The following is a 26,008-nucleotide window of genomic DNA, read 5'->3' on the forward strand; positions in this document are numbered from 1 at the left end:
GTATAAAAATCCTAATGGCATTTTTGGTGGGAGGAAAATGATGAGAAATATTCACTTTCAACTTTTTACCCATCTGAGCTATTTGAATTTTTTAGAATGAAAGTTATTTTAATAATCAGAAAAATCAATAAAGATACATTTACATTTTGTTCTTAAAAAAAACCTGTCCACTATAACCAAGACATTATCATTAAGAAAACTGAGGAGAGGGTGTGGGACCTCCTGGTATTCATTCTTAATAACTACAAGTGAATCTACAACAACCTCAATAAAAATTTCAAAAGGAAAAAAAAAAACTAAGTCAAACTAAACAAACAAAAATCAAGTGCCCTAAATGCAATGTGACATCCTGGAATATATCCAGAAACAGAAAAAGAACAAAACTGGTAAAATTGGAATAATATCTGGAGTTTAGTTAATAGCAACATACCAATGTTAATTTCTTAGTTTTGATAAAAATATCATGGCAACGTAGGATGTTGATATTAGAGGAAACTGGATGAAGGGCATATGGGAATTTGTACTATCTTTGCAACTTTTCTAAAAACCTAAAATTATCCCAAAATAAAACATTTATTTAAAAAATATAACCCACTGGGTCCCAATGCACACTCATTTATTCTGAACCTCCACGTATTTCTAAAAATCTCCATGTATTCCTAAACAGCCAGAGTTAAGAACCACTGAACCATGCAGTGCTTCCCCATTTAGGACATAATTTTAGAAAATCTCTCTCTTTAGAATTATCAAAAAATCCGGACAATGAAGAAAGTGAACAAAAAACTCAGATGGTCTTTATTAATAATACAGGTTAGCCTTATTGCAACACCCATCACCAGAAAGGAGGTCATTATACACATAACATTTTAAAGGCTAATGTGTGATCTGTTCAGTTGATGTAGTTAGAATAAAGACTATTACATAATCAATGCTTTCTTTTTCCCTGTCCTTACAAAGACAATTAAAAAATTAGGTTTGCATCAAAACTGGAAAAGGGCAGAAAACAGAGAACAACAACAAAAAATTAGGCTTGCATCACACTGTAATTCAACTCACCAGGTGGTAGAGGCTTCATGTCAGCATCAAATACCAGCAAGTCTTGTTCTCCTTCTCTGAACTCAACACGGAGAATGTCACTAAGAGCTCCAACAAGCTCTGTCACATTTAAGAAGCCCAGTTTTTTGGGTGAAAGTTGCTCTTTAAAAGTTACCTGTCACCAAAAATGAAAAAAAAATGGGAATATAATATACACGGATGCCCACAGACAATGCTTTAATTTGTATTTAGCCAAACTATAATTGTCAGGGTGAATGAACTCAGGCATTACAGTAAACACTTGCTTCCAAACAAGTATAATACAAACCATGAGACTACAATCCTTCACCATAAACTTCCAGGCCAACGTCAAGTTCCTTTTAGGGGGAACAGACAAAATACAAAAATCATAATAAAACTGTTGATATTTCTCTCTTTTTCAGAGAAAGAGCATTCATTTCCACTTTCCATATGCAATAAAATAATACTGTTTTTAAATGTTTCCTTAAAATTTTACTATTTCACCCTGGAAGTTGAGATAAACAGGCAGGTGTCGGTGTATTTCCTACAGTATACTGTTTGATTTTCTTGCCTTGCCTTGGAAAAGAGCTATACCAAATACAGATACAAGAAAATATATGTAAATATAAAATAACCAACTACATGGTCTGTCTTGGTGAATGCTTCATGTGTACTTGAATAAAATGTGTATTCTGCAGTTGTTGGGTACAGTGTTCGATAAAAGTCAAACTGATCAAGGTGGTAGAGAGTGTGATTCAAATTTTCTATGACCTTATTCATTTCTTTGACTATTCTATCAATTGCCGTAAGGAGAAAATCCCTGTAATTGTGGAACTAACTCATAATTAATTGTTAATTTTTAGATCATTTATCTTAAAGCATTATTAGGTGAATACACATTTGACTATTGTGTCTTCTTGAAGAATTAACCCTTTACCCTTATGAAATGTCCCTCTATCTCTGATAAAACACTTTGCCTTAAAGTCTGCTTTACCTGACATTCTTTCAGTCAGTCACTTCAGTTCTTTTATGCTTACTGAATATACGGTACATCTTTTTTACCTTTTACTTTCAACCTGTGTCTTTAACAGCGTGTTTCTTACGGACAGCAATTAGTCGCATCTTGCTTTTCATTCCATCTCATCATTTCATCAGTTGTAATAGATACTCTATTACATTTATGAAATTGTTAATGTAATTGGACTTATAGCTACCATTTTTGCTATTTCATTTCTGCTGATTCCATCTGTATTTTTTTTCTCTCAAACTCTGTTTCTTTGTTCTCTTTCAGGCAAGACAGCTGAACAGTAAACCATGTCTTCTTTTGAGTTTATTGAATATTTTTAAACAACTCCATTTTAATTTATCTGTTGGCTTTATGACTTTAACTCTGCATTATTTATTTTCCTACACATCCTCACCTTTTCAGTCTAGCTGTACCACCTCACATGAAAGACAGTTTTATGCAATCTACAGTTCCACGTTCTGCCCCTCCACTCTCCATGCTATGGCTCCTACAGGTATTACATCTACAGGCTACAAACCCAATTATGCAGTGCTATAATTTTTGCTATAAATAATCATATATTTAACTGATAAAAGTCTTTTATAAATACCCACACATTTACCATTTCCTGTGCTCTTCAATCTTTCCTGTAGATTCAAGTGCAACCTGGCATCTTTTCCTTCTGCCTACAGAGCGTTCTTTAGAGTTCCTTACAGTGCAGGGCTGTTTACAATTAATTATCCATTTATGATAATCTCAAAATGTCTTTATTTTACCTTCATTCTTGAAAGATTCTATCACTGGAAATAAACAATTGGGCAAAGAGTGTTTTGGGGGTTTTTAAGTACTCTAAAGATGTCATTCCACTGTCTTCTAGCCTTTATTGTTTCTAATGAGAGGTCAGCCATCATTTGTAAGACGGTTCCCCTCTATGGCAATGTATCACTTTTCCTTCGTTGCTTTCAGGATTTTCTAATTATTTTTGGTTTTCTGCAGCTTGACCATGATGTGCCTGTGAAGGTTTTCTTTGTATGCATTTGTGGGGTTTTCTGGGCTTCTTAAATCTGTAAACTCTTTTACAAAGTTTCAGAAACTTTCAGCCATTATTTTTTCAAACTTTTTTTTCTGCTTTCATTATCTCACCTTACCATCTTTCTCTCCTCACGGTTACACATATGTTAGACTACTTGGAATTGTCCCACAGGTCTCTCAGATTCTGCTCCTTTAAAAAATTTTCACTACTTTCTCTCTCTGTTCCTCAGATTGGATCATTTCCACCGACCTGTCTTGGGTTCACTGATGCCTTCTCCAGCTGTTTCCAATTTGTTGTTAAGATACTGCAGTGAATTTACTTCAGATATTTACAGCTCCAGAAAATTACTTGGTTTTATAGTTTCTTCTTCTCCATTGAGGTTCCTTATCTGTTCATTCATTAAGAACATATATTGCTTTATATCCTTTTTAATGTGATTTTAAGAATTCCTTTAAAACCCGTTTTGCTAACTTCAACATTTGCATCATCTTAGGATCAGTTTCCATTGATTACTTTTTTTCTTCACCAAGGGCCACATTTTCTTGTTTCTTAGTCTATCCAGTAATTCTGGTTTGTATCCTGGACATCCTAATAGGTAAGTTATAGGGATTCTGGAAACTTGTATGCTTCTTCTAAGATTACTGCTTTTTGCTTAGTTTTAGAAGAGAGTTAACCTGACTAACCTTAAACTCAAACTCTGACTTCCTGTGGTGGGCAACAGCTGAAATGGCTTCAGTTCTTTTAAAGCCTCACTAAGCTGCTGTTAGCAGTTCAACAGTCAGATCTGGGCAGAACTTATGTGCTCTCTCTCTATACCTCTCTCCACTCTAAGATTTCTCCCCTCATTTTTCAGCAGCTTGCATAGCTCCAAATTCTATCCTCTGGTTCCTTAAGCCAGTAAAACTTCTAATTTCTATCCAAATCTCCAGTTCCAAACATTGTACAGGGCTTGCCCCTGGGCCAAAATCCAGGCAAATAAAAAAGGTGCCATTCACTCCTCCAGGTGCTGGCTCCTTTCCAGCTTTTGCTTGCTTTTGGACAATTCTAATACCTTCACAGAGTGATTTTATATATTTTGTCCAGAATTTTACAATAGTTATCTGTAAGACTGTTCCCATATAGGCTACTCAGATATAATATTATCTTAATTTATTTGCATTCCTGAGTTTCTAACTAGATTTCAAATACCTTAGCAACAAGAGCCTTTCATGCCTGGATCACCAGTGCCTCCTTTCTCTCCTGATTTTCAAAATATTCCTCATTTTTATCTACTGATTTTCTCAGGACATTAGTGGCTGTATTTTTGGCTCTTGTAATCTTTGTAGTTTTGTCTTTGCTTCTGAAATTATTTTTTTTTAATTTATAATTCTTCCCTGAGTACTGTTTACTTTATGTCCAAATTCATGTAATTGAGGTTTATGTTGTTATTTCATGTTTTGTATCACTTTCTTAACATGTATTTTTGAAAAAGCAGGTTTCAGTTTTGATCTGTTTAGGGACATGTATTTCTGACATGCTTTCATTGCCTGATTCTGCTCCTTATTACTTTTTTCTTTTTCTTAAAACAATGAAGAGATTTGACCCTGATCCTCCTCTAATGCACATTTTACATGAAACTCGTTTTCCTGGCTTGCAGGATGTCATCCTGGGCTGCTTTCTGCTTCACAGAGCCCCTCCTGTTGTTTTCACAGATAGCTTAAAAATATAATAGCTTGATTTTGACATTTCCTGGCTCTTTTCCCTTAATCCCCGTAATCCCGCTTACACCTGGACCCCTCTTTTTCTATTGTCTGTATCCCGCTCAGTGTCTCTTCAGTGTCTGGTCCTGTCGAGGAGGGAGCTCTGGCTGGTCTGTTTCAAGGGTTCACAAGGGCTGTGGTGGTCCACCCCTCTCAAGCCTTACCATCGGACATACTCTGCTGTTCGACAGGTCAAAATATCATCCAGTTTCAGCTGCTGTTTTCAAAATGGCTTGCCGTACATTGTAGTGACTACGTGGAAGCTATGTTGTAGCTCTTCTGTCCCCAGGTCCATGAGACATTGGTTTCCTTGCTTCCCTCTGTTTTCTCCTGGCACAGACACTGATATCATGAGGCTGACTGCCCTCCAACAATAATTCATGGGAGACGCATTACCCAATTTTGTTGTAAATATGGTCTGGGGATTTTTGGTCTTGTTATCAAGTTTCTCTGACTGTTGTTGTAAAACTTCAGGAGATCCAAAAACTATGCTGCTGCTGCACGATCTCCCCTTCAGTTAGCAACTTAGTAAGGGATCTTGAAAGAATGGCAGACTGTTGACCACGTTTCAAGGGGACAGATCATACAGGTAGTTTTCATATCATGTTGGATAAAGGGTTAGTGTGTTTCTACAAGTTAGAATAGACATTAAACTAAATCTATACTAATTACATATTTCTAATAATAATGCTGAAATTCTGCCTAAAGTCTGTTTACTACAAAGGGCAAAGAGCTTCCCTGTAACATTAAAAGTTTTGTTTTAATTTCTTCAAGACTGACTTGTAACTTTAAAATCATGAATTTTTATTATAGGAAGCTACTTTTGCTAAAATGTTTGGGGTAAAAAACTATTCACTTTGAGTTGTGGATCTGGCATAGGACGTTTATTTTTACCCATGAATTTTGTGATGATTAAGTCATATTCTATACCTTTATTACTCTATTTTAGATTTTTTCCTATAACTTCATTATTAAGTAAGTGACTTGACCCATCAATCCAAAAACCATCAAGACCTTTTGTTTTAGCTTTGTCTCATGGGCCTACTTGAAATAAACTCTGTGGCTCTAAAAGAGTCATTTCTTTAAAACAATGTGAATTATGTATCTTAACCATTATGCTGTATTAGCATCTCACATTATCTGCATCTGTATGTGTGAATATATGATAATGTTCATGGCACAGCAGTTATGAGTTAGGATACTGAAGCCAGACTGCCAGGGTTTCAAATCCTGGCTCCACCCACTACTGACTACCTGACCCTTAAGCAGGTTACTTCTCTGTGCCTCAGGCTGTTGTGAAAACAAGTGAACTACTATATGAAAGGTATTCAGAACAGAGCCCGGCACACAGGTAACATATGTACAGGACTTACTTACCTTTTCTAAAAACTGTATATGTGGCAGTATCTGAATTACCATTCTGCAATGTGACTTTTCTCACTGAGCATGATGGTTCCAAAAACAATCCATGTTGCATGGATGAACTAAATCCAGTGCGTTTATTTTATCTAACACACATTATTCCATTGTATAAATGTCAATCTCACTTTACTTATCCATTCTCCTACTGATAGCCAATTTAATTTGTTCCCACTTTTCTACCATGCTTCAGTGTGCACAAGTCTTAAGTATGTCTTCATGAGCACATGTGTTAGGAGTTTCTCTAAAGGGCATGTGCAGAAGCAGGACTCCTGAATCGTGAGAGGTGTAGATTTTTCAAGAAAACAAATACTGCCAAAATGCTCTCCAAAGAGGTTTTGTCCCACAAGCAATGTATGAGGTATTCTGTTTCTCAACATCCCCACTGACACTTGGTATTATCAGACATTAAAAATAAATTAACTTTTATTTTTTTCCAACTTTTATTCCAACAATATAACAATATCCTTCTTATGCCTAATCAAGCATTTATTAAGAACCATATTCTTAACTATTTTAGTAAAGAAGAGGACACCAAAATGCAAAACAAGAGACTTAAGTTCAAGAGCATGGACTTGGAGGATCCAAGGAACAGCAGAAAAGTTTCTATCAATCATGAGAAGCATAAGTAAGCCATAAAAAAATGATGAAAGAGAAAACACTCACCTCAAACTCTCCAAGCAGTTTAGAAATAAGCAAACCTTCCGGAAACTTGGATACAACCTAATAAATAGAAAATGAAACACAATATAAAGACACCACTGGAATGCTGGGTGACAAAATACCAAAATAAGACAGTATAAACTTAAACAGTAACAAAGACAAAAGTAAAGTTACTGAATGAATGAATTAAAGTCACAGTTTTTTTTTTAAGTTTCCAGTTTTAAAAAAGGCAGTGACTGTCAACATTTCCAGAGTTAAGAAATTGTTCTTGCATAATACTGCAATGCCACAACTCCCTAGAAATCCCTGTAGTTCTTTAGCTCAGCTAACATATTTAGCTTTAGGTCACATGAAATAATCTACAGCATAATTTCGAGCATTTTAAATGGAAGAAAATAAATGCAATGGATACTATAGAAAATGTTGCAAAATATAGTTAAGCAAAGAGAAAATATCCATAGATAGTAGCCAATGCTGTCTGTATGCATATAAAAATACCTTTTTTTAACATAAAAATAATGTCATGATTTCTCCAACCAGTTTTTTAATAACATATCATAGATCTCCTTCTGTATCAGTAAACATGGATCAACATGTTTACTAGATACATAGAGTTTTCAAATATTCAATATAATTAAATTTATTTAGTTGATATCTATGGCTGTTTCCTATTTTTCATTATCACAAATAATCCAACGATTATCCTCATACTTGCACCTTGCACACTTGCACAAATATTTTTAGGATAAATTTCTAGAAGTGGACTTACTCTATCCCAGTAAGGTATAAAAAGCTTGGCGTTTTTCTAGATATTATATATTTTATTAAAAATACTAATTCAAGCTTCAGGAAAATATGAAGTTAAAATTATTCCAAAATCCTGTGACTCAGAGACAGTGGCTGCTGCATCTCAGAAAACATCCTTTCAGAAACCTCTTTACGTACACACATACTCACATTATTCACAATTTTACATGAAAGAACAAAACTAAACATGCTATTCTATAAGACCTGTTTTTAAAAGTCCAACATGTCAAGGAGATACTTCCACAGAAGTTAACTGAGATACACATAAATTTCCTTACAAGCCACATGATATTCCCCAGTTTGGGTGGATAATTTAACCAATCCTTTATCAATGAATGCTTAGTCTTTCTCTAATATTTTGTTACCATAAAAATGTCATATTGAACATCCTTAAGTAAACAATTGTTGGACAATTAGTCAAACATCTAAACAAACAAACAAAAAACAGGACCTGAATGCACCAAGGTTTTTGCATTTCTCTCAGTAAAACCACAAGAGCTAAAATGGAATACTATAAGGCAGTAAGAGTTGTAAGGACACTGATCATTCAAATCAGTATTAACAGCTCCCACCAGAATTTTAAGTGTACACACCCTGTGGCCCAACACAAAATAGCTGAAGAGCTTTCACAAATTAATAAGGAGAAATAACAAATTAGGCCAAAGACATCAACAGGCAATTGACATAAGAAACATAAATGGCTACTAAGCATATGAAAAGATGCTAAATGTAAAAGTCAAGATGTACAAGTTAAAACATGACTAAGGGTGACATTTCACTGTCAGTGGGAGTGTAAACCTGTTCAAACGTTTTAGAGGGCAATTCAGTAATATTTATCAAAACGTAAAATATTCAATACCTTTGGCAACTCTACTACTAGATAAATGTTCAAGGGCATTAACTAGCATTTTTTAACAGCCAAGGGTAGAAATAACCCAAACATTAATCAATAACAGATCTCATATGTGAAATCTGGTGTATCCACACAATGGATACCATGCACTGTTAAGAGTAATATGTGACATACATATATATAATGCTGGTGTTGGAAAGACCTTGAACTGTTAACAATGATTTCTGGGGGTGAGGGGAAGGAAAAAAGAAAAGACAGAATTTATGGAGGAACTTATATTTTCTAAATAATTTAGAGAACATTAAAAATGTTTCAGAGTATACAATTTTTCTTCTGATCTTAAAAGATTAGCCAGTGCATTTGCAGTATATTTGAAAAGGTCAGGTATAAATATGAAACTTAAATACTTGTAGGCAAGTTAAACTTAACCACCAATGATATCTAAATGTGTAATCAATTAATCGTATCTATTTCCCAGAAACAGAAAATACTTACAAATTTTATCTTATGTTTTAGTTCTGGATCAATAGTCCCTCCAGGTCCAATTTGTGCAATAACTGATTTGAAGGTGTTTTCCAACTACGAAAAAGAGTAGGGGGAAGTTCAAATTACAGTAAAAAAAAAAGTCAAGAATAACCCTAAAGAGTATTTAAAGGAAACATCTATCAAAGGAAGTGGAATTCAACCAAATGGACAGAATACTGTTCTGAAGAGGGACTGCTGCAGCAACATGGACAGACTTGGAGTGCATTCTGCTAAGTGAAGTAAGTCAAAGACAAATACTGTACGACATCACTTATATGTGGAATCTAAAACATACTACGAACTAGTAAATATAACAGGAAATGAAACAGACTCACAGATAAAGCAAACAAACTAGCGGCTACCAGTCGGGAGAGAAAAGGAGGGGAGGAGTAATGCAGGGGTAGCGGATTAGAGGTACAAACTATTAGGTATAAAATAAGCCACAAGGATATACTGCACAATATGGGGAATACAGCCAATATTTTAATAATAACTGCAAATGGAGTATCACCTTTAAAAACTGTGACTCACTGTACTGTATACCTCCAACTTACATACTATTGTACATCAACTATACTTCAACAGGCACTGTAACATTTTATACCATATAAAATACATTCAGAGTAGATGGAATCTTTATAAAACTAAACACTGAAATCTTCCAGGATAATTAACATTCTCTGTAACAATTAGAATTTTAGAATCTTCAATTATTGAATCCCATACTCTTACCCAGAAAAGATTTTTGTTACTGATTTTCTTCTGTTTATAAAATTATTCAGTTCTTATTGAACACTCAGTGAAAGCCCAGTGCAGTGAGGAGATGGGGTGGTGGAAGGTCCCTGGGAGGCAGGGTGAGTGCGAGCCAGGGTGCTGATGGGGCATCTGGCCCTCAGGGCGGGAAGGAGGGCTCTCCCGTTGTAACGGAAATGAAGCAGCAAAGACCTGGTAGGGATACAGAAAGGCTCTGTGAATGTGGAGTCAGCAGGTGGAGGGAGTGACCATCTGACGGCTTCGGTATTCTCTGTGCATTCAGAAGCAAGGCTCACTCCTGAGAAGAGCAGGAAGAGGAAGGGAGTTCAGACTTTCTCAGCTTAGAAAGTGGAAAAACTAAGGTTGAGGAAATAATGGATGATTATCTAAACTTAACAGGTAGGGAGTAAAGACAGGAGAGGCCTAAGTTAAGATAGCAGGGGTCTGAGGATTTTCGTAGAGAGAAGCCAATGGCATAGAGAGGTCCCAATAAGGTAAAAAGACGATGCATGGGAATGATTGGGGGGAAAAAAGCTGGAAGCACAGCAGGTTATGAGCAGAGGGCATGGAGCACATCCAGACACCAAGGTCCAGTGAAGAGCCATGGAGTGGAGACCCAAAGGAGAATGAAGACTTGAGGTAATTCCCTGAAGCTCTCCCAGTGAACAAGAAGAGAATCTGAAGACAACTGATTTTTCACCTCCCAACAGGCTCCCACCGTTTGAAGAATCAATACAACAACTTATTATCACTGTGCTACGTGTTTCAAAACACAAAAAAAGGGTCACCTTTGACAGTGTCATTCCTCTCTAGCCACTTACAATTAAGTAGGGAAATGAGATAAATGCACAGACAGCTATAACCTAAGGTAGACTCTTAGCACCGTTAAAGAGGCACAGAAGTGCAGAAGGATGCGTCACATGAAGTTATACAGCAGGCTTCCTTTCACGAGGGCCTTGAAGGATGGGGAGACTACTGCAGAGAAAAGGCAGTGAAGTTAGGAGGAGCATGATGAACAAAGAAAAAAGGAAAAAACAGTTTACCTGAAGGCGTTAGAGAAGTAGTGGAAGAGAAAACCAAAGAAGGTCGACTGAAATCGTAACACAGGAATTTCTTAAATGCCAAACTAAGGAGTTGTTCTTGGTTAGAGAGATAAAAACTGATATTAGAGATTTGAGGGCAAGGGAAGATTACATTTTCAGAATTTAACCTGGCAGCAGAAATTAGTTTGGAGGGGCAGATGACCAGTTAGGAGATCACCGCAACTCTCAGGGCAAGAGTTTTAACCAGGGTGCCAGGAAAGTAAGAACAGAAAGGGAGGTGATGGGGAGGAGGTTACAGCTCTTAAGTGCTTAGCATGCATGAGGTCCCAGGTTCAATCCCCAGTGCCTCCTCTAAAATTAAATAAACCTAATAACCCCTCCACCACTAAACTAAAATAATTAAATAATACAATAATAAATAAATAAAATACTTGACAATTTTTTAATAGAACGAGGAGATAATACAAAGGTGGAATTGACAAAAATTAGGGAAGAATGTAACAGAGTGGAAGGAACTGATGATCCTACAGGGATGAGTAATGAGACCAAGGAAACTGCCTCACAGACCTCAAATTTTATGCAGAAAGCTAAAGGATCTTGGAATAGTGAAGCAGATTTTTGTTCAGTTGTTTGTTTTTAATCAATTCCAAGAGTCTGGGAGGTAAGTGGCAGGAGTGGCAGTTACAAACGTGAGTTGTCTCTATGGAGCATGGCTTGTAACATGGTCAGCAAACTGTGCCCTGTGGGTCCAATCTGGCCCACCATCTGTCTTTGCACAGGCCACGAGCTAACAATGGCTTCAACATTTTTAAATGGTTGAGGAAAAAAATAAGAACAAATTTTTAATGACACATGAAAATCATATGAAATCCAAATGTCAGTATCCATAAATAAATTTTATTGGAACATGACCACACTCACTCATTAACATGTTGTACAAGGTTGCTTTAGCACTATGAGGGCTGAGCTGGGTAGTCACAACACAGACCATTTGGCCCTCAAAGCCTCAAATGCTTACTATGTGGCCCTTTAGAGAAAATATTTACCAAGCCTGGGTTAAGACGTCATAGTGATGGGCTCTTAGCTAGGAACAGAATGCTTCTCAAGAAGATAAGGAAAAAAAAAAACATTTTTTTGCCTCAAGCTAGATGACTAAATTAAGCTGACTTTAAACTGAACAGGGTGAGGGAGATTTTTTAAAGTCCAAGTAATCTTGAGAATATCTGTAAGCAGAGGGTACAAGTTATAATGTGGGGGGGGGGGATTAAGAGTGGGAGGCAGTGATTGACATGAGCAAAGTAATCAAGAGGGGACCTTGATTTCAACAATGCTTCAGTCGCAGGTGCCTACATACCAAACACAAAGAATAGGTAATAAATCAAGGGAACAAAAGATTATAATATAGAGGCATAAATAAAGATGGAAAGTAACAACAGCAACAAAAATAAATATTTACGCTATAGTCACACAGGAGCCTACAGGACCAGAGAAGAGATCTGAATCAAAAAGATTCATGATTCTTCGAATCAAAAAGAAAAATGGAGAAAGACATGAATAGGCAATTGATAAAAATTAACACTAACTAGCCAATAAAAGCATAAAGTTCAACCTCTAATAAACAAACATTAATACTCAGATATAGTTATTTGCCTGTCAAATTAGAAAATTATTTTTACAATAATGCCCACTTATTCATTCAACAAATATGTACTGAACACATTCTATGTGTATCACACTGTATTCAGCATTGAATACACAGGGGTAAATCAACTGGATGTGATCACTGTCCTCGTGAAACTTGCAGTCTAGTGCTGGGAAACCAACATGAAATAATCATACAGGATTACAACTATGAAATACCTTATGAAAAACCTACGGAGTGTCATGAAAGGATAACACGCCTGAAGGTGTCAGGAAAGCAATGCTGAGATCTAACAGACAGCTGTTTGGAGAGGGAGAGGTCAGGGGAGGGTTCTCTGAAGAAATGTCCATTTACACTGAGTATTAGCAAAGGTACAAGGAAAGAAGCACATTCACACACATCTTATGTGTTAACTGAAACAGTGTTTATGGAGGACAACCTAACTACACATATGATAATCTATAAATGTACACATTCCTTTAGATGCAGTGACCGCTCCTCTAGAATTTTACCCTGTGGAGTAATGGAGGTATGTGCAAATTTGAGCAAGATTTTCATCAGTAAGGTTATTTCTAACAGCAAAAACTAGAAACAGCCTAAATCCCCAACCTGGGTTACAAATTTTTAAAAAATTATTGCATATCTATAATGCTGCATTAAAATTATATTCCATTACAATATTTAACAATGTGGGATGTTCATAATTCATAATTATGACTAAAAAAGCAAGTCACAGACCTGGACCAGAATGATTCTCATTTTATTTAAAAAAAAAAGAAAAGAGAAAAAGTCAACTTTTCTGGGTGATTAAAGTATAGGAGAATTTTCTTCTGTGCTTTTCTGTACTTCAAATCTTTTGCAATCAATCTCTATTACTTTTGTAATAAAAAAAAGTTTTTAAAAACAGACACCTGGGTGATATTTAGAAACATGAGGGTGGAAGCATTTTGGAAAGAAGATGCAATGAGGCTAAAAGCAGAAAGGAACAGCAGTTACATCTTAAGACCTTTGGGCCATATGGTGCAATGTTAATACATTTCTGATAAAGATCACAAAACTGGCACAGACACACATACAGAAGTGATGCTTTCAACTGCTTAAATATTTCCTAGGTAACTCATCTGACTAAAAACTAGGCAGTATGTAATTTGACTTACCATACTAAAAATTTCATCTGAACTCATGGAAAAACAGGTAGGGAACAGAAGAGCTACTCTCAGTTGGCCAGAGAATACCACTTTCAAAGATGTGCACTAATGAACCACTGAAGGGCTCCTTTTGACAGGTTGTTGAGAATATTCTTCAAAGACAGTTGGGCCAACTCATCAAGGGAAATTTTAAAAGCTCCTTTCATGCAGTACCAACCACAGCACCTAATTCATGTAAAAACTACCAGCTGTTTGAGTGTAAGTTAAAAGTTAATTGCAAACTAAGATGAAGCCCTGATTTTTAATTCATTTGAGATCAGAAATTCTTTTATAATTCCAGGTTTAGCTACTTTAAAACTCATGCTGAATTTTACAATAAAATTCTCTAAAAGCAGGGTAGGATGGGGTACTGATGAAGTAAAATTACTTTAAGGCAGGACAAGAAATATTAAACACCAAGTCTGTTTCTGTCAGTGTGAGCCACTGCTCTCCCCTCCTCAGTGCCCATTGTGCATCTGCATTATACAGTAACCAGATCCCTTTAGAAGACACAGGAATGCCTACTTGTCAGGAAAAAAAAAAGCAATTTCCCCCTCTTGCCAGCAAAGTTGTCCTTAGGAGACAACACTCCTTTCTCAATCCTGTAGGGGGTCACAATGACCCACTACTCGCCCTGCTGGACTATGGAAACTGTCAGTATGTTACTTTGATGTATAATCCTTTGTCTCAAAAACTTATATAACTGTAACTTGACCTCTAACAGGTCAAGGTGGTCGAGGTGAAACAGTCTTAAGAGCTTTCTGAAAGACTCCCTCCCAGGTTATAATCCTCAGGTTGGCTCGAATAAAACTTTCCCATTCTTTCTTTCTTAGATTGACTATTAGTTTTTTTCCTTGACAGTCCTCTTAGTTGTAGGGCTAGAGAACAAGGAATGGCCAGATCCCTGTTACTCTACCAAATGCTCTTACAGGCAATAACCTATCAATGGGCAGCAAAGCACTGTGGTCCAGGTCTGTACACTAAGGCAGAGAATTCTGAAGCACTGGGCTGGACAGAGGATCGGAGGCTTCATCTATTAGAACGGTAACAGCTAAGCCATACTTGCTCACTCACATTTTCATTCCTCATCCAAACTTCTTCCGAAGAGGTCAAAATAAAGGAAATCAAATAGAATCCAGTAAAAAGATTATTCATGCTCTGCAAAAGCAGGGTTCAAATTATTCAAACCATCTGCTTTTGTGAAATAAACCATGGCAATGGGAAAAGGTAGGATACAAATGAACAAGCCTGTCTGTTCCTCTTGCAGGTGAAAAATGAAGAAACTCCAGTCCTCATTTTACAAAGGAGAAACTGACTTGTTTTCTTTTTGATAACATGTTTTTCTTATGACAAAATAATGTATGTTCACTGTGAAAAAACATAAAATGCAGATGATCAAAAAAAGCTGTCTAAATTCACAATTTAAATTTAATATTGTTATATATTTATCTATTATTTTTCTATGTATATGAAAAGATATACGTATTTGTAGAGTTCTGAGGGAACACCTAGCAACTGATAGATCTATAATTTTAAGAAATTGAAAGTTGTACTTTTTATAAATAGAATTATGTGGTATCTGATAATTATGTAGAATCTGTCCCACTAGGAAATTTAAAAATATAATTTAGGAATTAAAGCCCACTCCTTAACACAAGATTTAAATAGTTCTGGTGGCAAAAACTTCAACTGGAAGTGAAATGTGATTAGTGGGTTGCATCTAGGAGGAATTCTTGGGGCCGCAAAATACAGGATGAAACTCAAAGGAAAATAAATATAGAAAAAGTGTCTCACTCCTCTCCTAGCCATGCCAGGAGCGAAGGCCCTGAACTCTGCGTTTGTTATTGCCTGGTTCTGACAGTTAAAGGCCAAATCTCCCCACTCAATTCTATAAAGTTTCCGAAAAAGAAATATGCACTATCATTCTTTAATATTTTTTCTGGAATTTTTATTCACCATAATCCATTTAGAAAATGGAAATAAAAACTTTGAACATCGGGAAAAAAAACAAGGCAAACTTATTATTTAAAATAATAACAGCCCCTCACGATGGGACTAGTGCACCCATATAAGAGGAGAAACCAGAGCGCCTGCTCCCCTCCTCCATGAGCACACACCACGGAAAGGCCAGCAAAGCACACACAAGAAGGCCATCTGCAAGTCAGGGAGAGGATCCTCACCAGAACTCAACTGTGCTGGAGCCCTGGTCTTGGGCTTCAGCCTCCAGAACTGCAAGAAAACACATTTCTGCTGTTTAGAGCTACCTCATCTACATTTTTCTGCCGTAGCAGACTAAGACTGCTAGTCCTCAAAAACCTTCCATCCAGGGCTAGTTTGGCTCCACCACTGAGGAGCCAAACCACCTTTCTGATGAGTTAAGAGGTTCTCCCACTCTGCCTAGAAGAACACTAACTTTTCTCAGCTCTGTTTGAGCTCTGGATATTGTTTGGCCTGTTGCTTCTTACTGTTTGTTTCCCCAGCCTCAAAGAACCCCCTCTTCCCCTGCGTTATTCATAGATCAGTACTCATCCAGAAATCTGAGGGGTCCTTCTGCTCTGAGAAACTTCTGAAGAGGAAAGGGAGGACCCAGGATACACAGGAGTTTTTGCCGGGAAAAAAACCAAACCAAACCCATGTGGTCAAACATAAAAGATTACTGCTAATCACAAAGAATAGACATCTCAAGTTTAATGATTTTAGTGCTTTTCTACATATGGGAGGAGGCAAGACTCTGGCTGGGCTTATTGAAATTATTCCTTAGATATGCATCTTAACTGTCTTGGGCCAGTGTCCAGTTTTTCTCCATCCTGAATCCCCCTCAGGGTGCACCACTGGGGAGGGGTGGTCCTTGATGACAGGCAACATTCATTGTTTACTGAAATGGCAGGCAACATTCTGTGTTACTTGGGGCAGGCAACATATTTTGTCCGCAACTGTTCTAATTTTGGTACTTTTAAATTCACCATAGTATATGTTAACGCAAGTCCCCCTTAATTGGTCTCTTTTCAGACTTTTTTCTATTCTATTTTTTTCCTGGAAGTTTATAATTACTCTTGCAAGTTCTAAAATTTCAATGAGATTTCTCTCAGAATTAAGTTTTTAAAAATGTGAAATTTCACACATTAACTGTATTCATTCAATAATATGTTGCAGTATTTATTCAGTATTGTCTTCTGCTCTTCAATGCAGATATATAGTTTTCTTCATTAGAGTTAAGCACAGTTCTTGTGTTTTCTTTAGGTATTGTATAGTGTGACACTTTTATTGCCATTGAGAATGAGATTCAACTGCTTATGGCACATGAGGAAAGAAATTGATTTTTTAAAATATTATTTGTAACTGGCCACCTTACTGAACTTGTTTTAATAACATTCTCATAGCTTTTCCAAATAGATCATGATGTTTATGAATAATAAGTTAATGTTTATAAGGCAAAGGTAGACATAAATGACAGGGAATAACGGTTTAAAATAGGTTTCTCTTTGTTTTATGGCTAAAAAGAAAACTTAGTTTTAATTTACTAGATTATAATTTGGGGGTGTGTAACTTTGTGTTTCTGTGTCAGTTCTACACTGTGTCAACTGAAAAAAAAAAAAAAAAAAGCACAACCTAAAGGTTGTGAGTTATGTTTTATTCAGGGTGCTTACTGAGGACTATAGCCTGGGAGACAGCCTCTCAGATAGCTCTGAGATAGCTCAACAGTGAAAAATTCATGATGTCTAGCACCTAATCAAAGTTACCTATCCAGGCAAAGAGGTTTGGAGAATATGACCACATCAAGGAAGAAAATAAAAAATTTAAAACCCGTAAATGATCGAGATGATAAAATTAGCAGATAAGACCATTAAAAGTTATTATAAATCTTATAAATATGCTTACGTACATATGGAAAGTATGGACATAATAAAGAGATAGATGAAGGATATAAAAAAGATCCAAGTGAAATAAGTAAAAATTAAAAATATGTCTAAAATGAAAAATAATCTGGATGGGATTAAATGCTCCAGAAGAAAAGATAAGTGAACTTGAAGACAGCAAGAAAAAGCACCCAAAATGAAGCATACAACTGGGAGGAAAGGGAAGAGACTTGCGAAAAAGAAAAAGAACAGAGACCCAACAGCCTGCAAGAAAATAACAAGCAGTCTAGTGTAGGTATAACCATAATTCCAGATGAAGAAGAAAGGGGGAAAAAATTAAAGACAAAAATTCTCCAAATTTTCTAGAAGGGTAGATTTTAAGTGTTCTCATCACAAAAATAAAAAAATAAAGAGCACAGCTGATAAATATATTTATGGTATTAGCTGTGGTGATGGCTTCACAGGTACATAATTATCTCCAAATTCATCAAGTTGTACATAATAAATACATACAGCTTTCTGTATGTCAGTCATACCTTAATGAAGTTTAATTAAAAATAAATTTCCAGGTTTCATTAACATTGTAAGTCCATATACAAAAAGCTCAACAAATCTCAATCAGAACAAACAAAACTATAAGGGACACTAGAATCAAACTGCAGAAAACCAATGATAAAGAGAAAAGCTTGAAAGCATCAAAGGAGAAAAAAATTATGTACAGAAGAACAAAGATAAGAAGGACATAGACTTATTGCCTGAAACTATGCACACCAGATAGCATTGGAATTGTCTTCAAACTTCTAAAAAGGGAAGAAGAACCATCACCCTAGAATGCTATACCCAGAAGAAAATGTCACTCAAAAATGAAGGCAAAGAATTTTTCAGAGAAGCAAAAGCTAGAATATTCACTGCCAACAGATTTATGTCACAGAATATGTTAAAATTTTCCAGGCAGAATGAAAATTATACTGAAGAGAAATCTGGGTGCAAAGAATTGGAGAGCACCAGAAATAAATGTGGGCAACTATAGAAGTTTTCTTTTCATTTTTAATCTTTAAAAGAAAGTTGACTTATTTTTAAAATAAATAGATAATAATTTGTTTAAATATTTTAATATTAAATAAATACTGCTTATTCAAAATAAATATTTTAAAGCAAAAATAAAAATGTTTTAAAGAGCATATGACCTATGTAGAATTAAAATGTGTCACAATGATAGCACAAAACATGGGAGGAGAGAAATGTAAACCTAATGTTCTAAGGTTCTTACAACCAACATGAAATGATATGATGTTATATGAGAATCAACTGTGATAAATTAAAAACATGTTGAAAGGCCAAAGGCTTCCACTAAAAGTATTTTTAAAGAGTTATACCTAATAAACAAATAATAGAAATAAAATAGAATTATAAAAAATACTTAATCAGGAACAAGGCAAGGATGCCCCCTTACCACTGCTTTTCAACACTGTCCTAGGAGTCCTAGCTAACTCCATAAGGATAGAAAAGGAAACAGTAAGTACAGCTGACCCTTGAACAACACTTGAACTGTACAGGTCCATATACACACAGGTTTGTCTCAACAAATATATTAAAAAGTGTTTGGAGATTTGTGACAATTTGAATAAACTTGTAGCCTAGAACTGTGAGCTGGGTAGCCTACACAGCCTGGAACTGTGCAGCCTGGAAAATTTAAGAAAAAGACATGTCATGAATGCATAAAATACATGTAGATACTGGTCTATCCTTACATGGGCATAAGATGAGTGATATTTAATATACAATTTATAATATGTACATTTTCTTACTGTTTTTTAACTTTGCTTTCAAAGAATTACATTACTGTACAGTATGCCTCTCCTTGTAATTGGAGAAACTGCGTATCAGTCTATCATCCCTGGTAAGTGTTTTTTTTTAATGTAATAATGTTTCTAATACTGTATCATAAATATGACTCTAATATACTGTATGCCACAAAAATTTTGACATGTCATTCATTAGTGTATAGCTAGGCTACCTTGAAGCAATCATACTGATTACCTAGCCTACCACAAAGCAATCATACTGCTCCTAAAATATCAATGTATGAATCATTGCACCTGTAAATAATCTTCATTTCTTTTCACATTATCTTTTCATTTTTGATGTCTACTGTTACTAATACTGTAACATACACAGTGTTTTGAAAAGACAATATTGATATAAGTACTGACAGATGATTCATCTTGTAAACAGACAACATAAACTTACAGTATCAATAAATACAGCACAGTACTGTACATGTATTTTCCATATGATTCTCTTAGCTTACTTTATCATCAGAATACAGTATATTATACGTATAATATACAAAACATGTTAATTGATTATTTATGTTATCAATAAGTCTTCTGGTCAACAGTAAGCTATTAGTTGTTTGGGGGGAGTTAAAAGTTATATGTGGATTTTTGGCTGTGCAGGGGGTGGGTGCCCTAATCCCCTCAGGATTTAAGAATCAACTGTATGACAATTCAGAAGAAGGAATACAACTGTCTTTGTTTGCAGATGACGTTTATCTATGTAGAAATCAACCAAAGAATCAACAAAAAAACTGGAATTGATATGCAATTACAGCAAGGTTGCAGAATACAAGGTTAATAATAAAAAAGTCAATCAGTTTTCATTATATCAACAAGGAACCAGTGGAATTTTGAAGTAAAAACACATAACCATTTATATTAGTGCCCCCAAAATGATTTAGGTATAAATCTAACAGAGTTGTTAAAAAAAATCTGTATGAGGAACAATGCAAAACTGATGAAAGACATCAAAGAACTACTAAATAAATGGAGAGACAGTGCATGTTCGTGGATAGGAAGATTCAGTATTTTGTCAAGATGTCAGTTCTTCCCAACTTGATCTATAGATTCAATGCAATCTCAATCAAAATCCCAGTGTTTTTTGGGAGATATCAACAAACTCACTCTAAAATTCATATGGAGAGACAAAAGAGTCAGAATAGCTAACTCAATATTGAAGGAGAAGGAAAATTTGGAGGACTCATACCACCCAACTTCAAGATGTACTATAAAGCTACAGTAATCAGGACAGTGTGGTATTGGCAAAAGAAGAAACAGACCAGTGGAACAGAGCAAAGGCCCTGGAAAAGATCCATGAAAATCGAGCCAACTGACCTCTGACAAAAGAGAAAAGGCAACACAATGGAGCAAAGATAATCTTCGACAGTGGTGCTGGAACAACTGGACATCCACATGCAAAAAATTGAATCCAGACACAGACCTTACACCCTGTACAAAAATGAACTCAACCTGGATCACAGACTTAATATAAAATAAAGACTAATAAAACTCCCAGACAATAACCTAGGAGAATCCCTAGATGACCTTGGGTATGGCCATGACTTTTTTAGATACAACACCAAAGACACAATCCATAAGAGAAATAATTTATTTAACTGGACTCAATTAAAATTAAAAACTTCTGCTCTATGAAAGACGATGTCAAGAAAATGAAAACTAAGCCACAAAATGCAAAAAAAAAAAGCAAAAGACATATCTGATAAAGAATTATCATATAAAATATACAAAGAACCCTTAAAACTCAACAATAAGAAAACAAATAACCTAATTAAAAAATGGGCAAAAGACCTGAATAGACAACTCACCAAAGAAGATATGCAGACAGCAAGTAAACATATCAAAAGATGTTCAATACTATTTATCATTAGGGAATTGTAAATTAAAACAATGAGATACCACTATACACCTAATAAAAGGACCAAAACCTAAAACACTGACAACACCAAATGCTGGTGAGGATGTGGAGCAACAGAACTCTCATTCACTGCTGGTGGGAATGCAAAATGTACGTACAGCCAGTCTGTAAGAGAGCCTGGCAGTTTCTTGCAAAACTAAACTCTTATCATATGTAAATGCAGGAAAGGGTGTGAAGAAAAGGGAACCCTCCTACACTGCTGGTGGGAATGCAGTTTGGTGCAGCCATTATGGAAAATAGTATGGAGATTCCTCAAAAGACTAAAAATAGACTTACCGTATGATCTAGCAATACCACTCCTGGGCTTATATCCAGAGGAAACTTTAATTTGAAAAGATATATGCACCCCAGTGCTCACAGCAGCACTATTTACAATAGCCAAGGCATGGAAACAACCTAAATGTCCATTGACTAGATAAAGAAGCTGTGGTACATCTATACAATGGAATACTACTCAGCCATAAAAAATAATAAAATAATGCCATTTGCAGCCACATGGATGGACCTGGAGACAGTCATGCTAAGTGAAGTAAGCCAGAAAGAGAAAGAAAAATACCTTATGATATCATTTATATGCAGACCGTAAAAAAAGTCAAATAAACTTATTTATAAGACAGAAATAGACTCACAGACATAGAAAACACACTTACGGTTACCAGCGGGGGAAGGGGGTAGGAAGGAATAAACTGGAAGTCCAAGATAAAAAAAAATTAAAAATGTATACATAAATAAACAGTGCTGGAATAACTGGCTATCCATATGCAGAAAACTTTGACCCATACCTTGAATATTTTTCAAAAATTAACTTGAAATGGATAATAGACCTATGAATTAAAATCATAAAACTTCTAGAGGAAAACATTTCTGTGACTTGGGATTAAACAAAAATCTATTAGGGAGGCAAGAACCAAAAATATAGATAAATTAGATTGCATCAAAATTAAAGACTTCCCCACAAAAGACAGGATTCAGGAAATGAAGAGGCAAGCATAAATAAGAAATAAGAAAATATTTGCATAACACGTCTCCAATAAAGAACTTGTATCCCAAACATACAAATAATTCTTCCAACTCAATACAAGGACAACTCAATTTTTAAGAATGAGCAAAAGATATGAACAGACACTTCAAAGAAGATACACAAATGGCAAATATACTTATGAAAGGATACTCAATGTTATTCACCATTAGAGAAACTTCAGTTAAAATCAGGAGATACTACTAAACACCCCACTCAAATGGCTAATACTTTTTAAATTGACAATACCAAAAGTTAACAAAGATGCGACTGGAACTCATATTCGTGGCTCATGAGAAAGTAAAATTGTACAGCCAGTTTGGAAATAGTGGAAAAAGTTAAATGCACATTTACTGTATGACCCAGCAATCCTAATCCTGGGTATTGACCCAAAAGAAATGAGGTCTATGTTCATACAAAGTATAAGCAAATGTTCACAGCGGCTTTATTCATAACACCCTAAATGGGAAACAACCCAAATATTAGCTAATGGTGAATGGATAACAAATTGAGGTATATCAATACAATGGAATGACACCCAACAAGAGAAAGGGACAAACTACTGATACATACTGCATGAATCTCAGAAGCATCCTGTTAAGGTAAAGAAGCTAGACACAAAAGGCTAGACATTATTTAATTCCATAAACTTGGAAAGTCAAAATTATAGTTATAAAAAGCTGCGGTCGTCTGTAGCTATAGTTGGGGAAAGAGATCAAACTACAAAGTGGCATGAAGGAATTCTGCAGGATGACAGAAATGTTGTTTCCTGATTTTGATGGTGACTACACAACTAGATACATATATTAAAACTCAAACTGTACATTTTCAGTGGGCAAATTTTATTATATGTAAATTATGTTACTAAAGCCAATTTTTAAAAGTTACAGAAATAAAGCACTTTTGTGTTTTAAATTTAATTTCTATGTGCTTATTTTGAGCTCTATTTACGTTATCTTGCTAACTTAACCAGGATTTTGTTGGCTCTAGTCTAGTAGTTTTTTAACTCAAAATCTGTCAGCATTATAGTCACAGAAAAATACCAGGATTACAGTGCTCAGGGCCAGCCATTCTGGTGAAGATATTCATCAGGTAAGTTGCAAATATGCTTCTATGACTTTGGTGAGAAGCTGGAACTAGAGATACAGGTTTGGGAGTCATCTGCAGAAAGTAGTAGAAACCACGGAGTTGGTAAAATTGTACTCTTCTCACTGCCACCTCTCACTTGTTACTAATCCACAGAACCATAGAAAGTGCTTAAGTTAAATCTGAAATAAATGAATTCATTCATTGACTTGAATTTGAAAAGGTCAGCTTTTCCATGAGATCTAAGTAATAACCACTGAATTTAACACATTTTTGGTGTATTTCTATCTCCAAATTCATATATCTCACCTGGTTTAATTTTTCAGAGTGATTCAGCCTTGAAGTCTCTGCTACATTTGACTTAGACATCTTTTCCACATTGAATATTTGCTTTGGTAGTTTCATGTTTGAAGTGGGTTGTGAAAAGCGTGCCTTTGCTACTGGGAAGCCTGTGGGATATGACCCCTGTTTCATTCTAAAAGGCTGGATAAAATTTTTACCTTTTGTGAACAAAAGGAGAGAAAAATTGTCAATAACAATTTCTAGTTTATTTCTGGCGGTTGTACATATGGTCAAGGGGGTAGAGAGACACTATACAAAGGATCATATCAGTCTTCTGAGCCTTTAAGAGAAACACTGATTGGGGTAGGAAAAGCACTGGATAAGCGGAAGAGTTCAACATCCAACCTTAACTGTACCCTTTTCTAGCCATGAAATTTTCAAAAAGTCATTTAACTTTCTTGAGCTTTGGCTTCTTTATTTGTACAACAGAGTTACTCACCCAACCAGTCTATGGAATGAGAATCCAAGGTAAAATGCTATGCAAATAAGGTGGTTATCACTATGCTACATAAATTACGACAGTGCTTGCTAGGATCAAAGATCAGTGATAGCAAAGACCAGATGGTAAATGCTACCAACTAGTATTATTTTTGAAATTTTTCATTTTCCATGTCATATCTTCTCTATATAAACACACATAACTAATGCTCATTTACAGCCCTCTAGAGAGAGCTGGTCCTGTGTTTTCATAATAATAGCCACCACTTTATTATGAGCTTACTAAATGCGAGGCACTTTACTGACCTCATCTCATTTAATCCTCAGCATGACCCCAAGAAGCAAGTATTATTATTCCTAGACATTTTAAGTAACTTGCCTGAGATCATTCAGCTACCAAGTGGTAGAGCCAGGATTCAAATTCAACAAACGCTTGGAGCTTGGCCATCATATACCTCTATGTGTACCACGACTGTTCCAAAATTTGCTGATCCGTAATACAGTTACCAGTGCTCACATGCTTACCTGCCGGCCATCCTCTCTGCCTTCCCTCTGATACGCTCTTCTTCAGGGTCAGCAAAGAACCTGCCCTGGTCTGTTCTACAGAAATAACATCTGATGCGGCATTCAGCACCTCAAACATAGAGAGGAATCCATACTGCATGTACTGGAATGATCGTCCAAATCGCCTGACAAATGCCTTTTCAAAATCAGAAAGGAGAACAGGAGATAATGCCAAGAGGTCTTTCAACTCACTCTTCACGACAGCTGGAAGAATAGGGGGTACCCTTCCTCGGTAAGGTACTCCCCGTCGAGAGCTGGGCCCACAGCAAACACTGGCCCTTCCCTTCTGCATGGAGTTTCGAAACTTATGGCTGCTCCTCTGTTTTGCAACTAAACTTGCTATTCCTTTGGTGGATTCATCCGGAATGGCTACAAAGATGTGAAAAAAGAAATCGTATTTAGGTGAAAACTTACTTCCCTCTTTATTCTTTGCATTTGTAGTTACAAAATTTTTAACTCTCCAAGGAGCTGTGTATCTAGGTAGCATGATAAACATGAATCCTTGGTTCCTCCATTTCTTGCATTATTTAGAGAACAGCTTGTTAGCTTCTCTACCAGAGAATGAAGAGAGAAAGGTAACACCTAATTTATTATCATTGCTGCTAAGATCTCAAACACTGTAGATAAACATTAAACTTCCCTACAATTATTTTTCTGTGCTTCATGAAATTTAAAATATGAGTTTATAATTAAAAAGGTCCATTGTTAAGTTTCTCCTGACTTAAGGTGCAATCATCTTAAATCATATGCAAAATGTAGTTTTTGTGAATGCACAGTGTTCTAGAGAAAGGTTTCCTCATTTTGTTAAAGCTCTAATTCTGCCCACAACCTCAAAGGTGCCTATGTCTCCCCTTCTCCCTCAAAAAATTAAGATCCCCTGCCTAGGATGCAGGATAATTGCAGAACTAGAACAATTTTTTACTAAGTGATTATTATTACAAAGTTCATAGACTTTCAAATCTTAAACCTACCTTTCAGTATTACAGTACCATCCCCACAGGGGCAGACACAGACAACATCAGGCATGTCCAGCACCAGCTCCATGGTGGACCGATACCCAAGGATTCGGAGTGGTAAGTGGTTGCCAACCATCAAAAGGTACTCCTTTTCCAACTGCTGTGGGGTCAAACCATCTTTGGTGGAAATGAGAAGTGACCTTATTTCCTTCCTCAGGCATTCCTGTATACGCTCTTGTTCAGACAT

The 26,008-nt window shown here is 35.9% G+C and overlaps 1 protein-coding gene across 2 annotated transcripts in view; it reads right to left on the reverse strand.

Moving 5' to 3' along the window:
• TDRD5 (tudor domain containing 5) overlaps positions 1 to 26,008 on the reverse strand; it is a 66,795-nt gene extending 40,787 nt beyond the window's left edge. For both annotated transcript variants that reach the window (XM_006183027.3, XM_006183026.3), the window contains exons 1-6: positions 25,777 to 26,008; positions 24,767 to 25,174; positions 23,771 to 23,961; positions 9,072 to 9,155; positions 6,920 to 6,976; positions 1,057 to 1,210 (exon numbers count right to left, since the gene is read on the reverse strand). In XM_006183027.3, coding sequence (XP_006183089.1) covers positions 1,057 to 1,210; positions 6,920 to 6,976; positions 9,072 to 9,155; positions 23,771 to 23,961; positions 24,767 to 25,174; positions 25,777 to 26,008 — 1,126 coding nt within the window. The remainder of the gene's footprint in view (positions 1 to 1,056; positions 1,211 to 6,919; positions 6,977 to 9,071; positions 9,156 to 23,770; positions 23,962 to 24,766; positions 25,175 to 25,776) is intronic.

This window comes from Camelus ferus, chromosome 21 (assembly GCF_009834535.1).
Source record: "Camelus ferus isolate YT-003-E chromosome 21, BCGSAC_Cfer_1.0, whole genome shotgun sequence".
In the NCBI taxonomy this organism is placed as follows: domain Eukaryota; kingdom Metazoa; phylum Chordata; class Mammalia; order Artiodactyla; family Camelidae; genus Camelus; species Camelus ferus.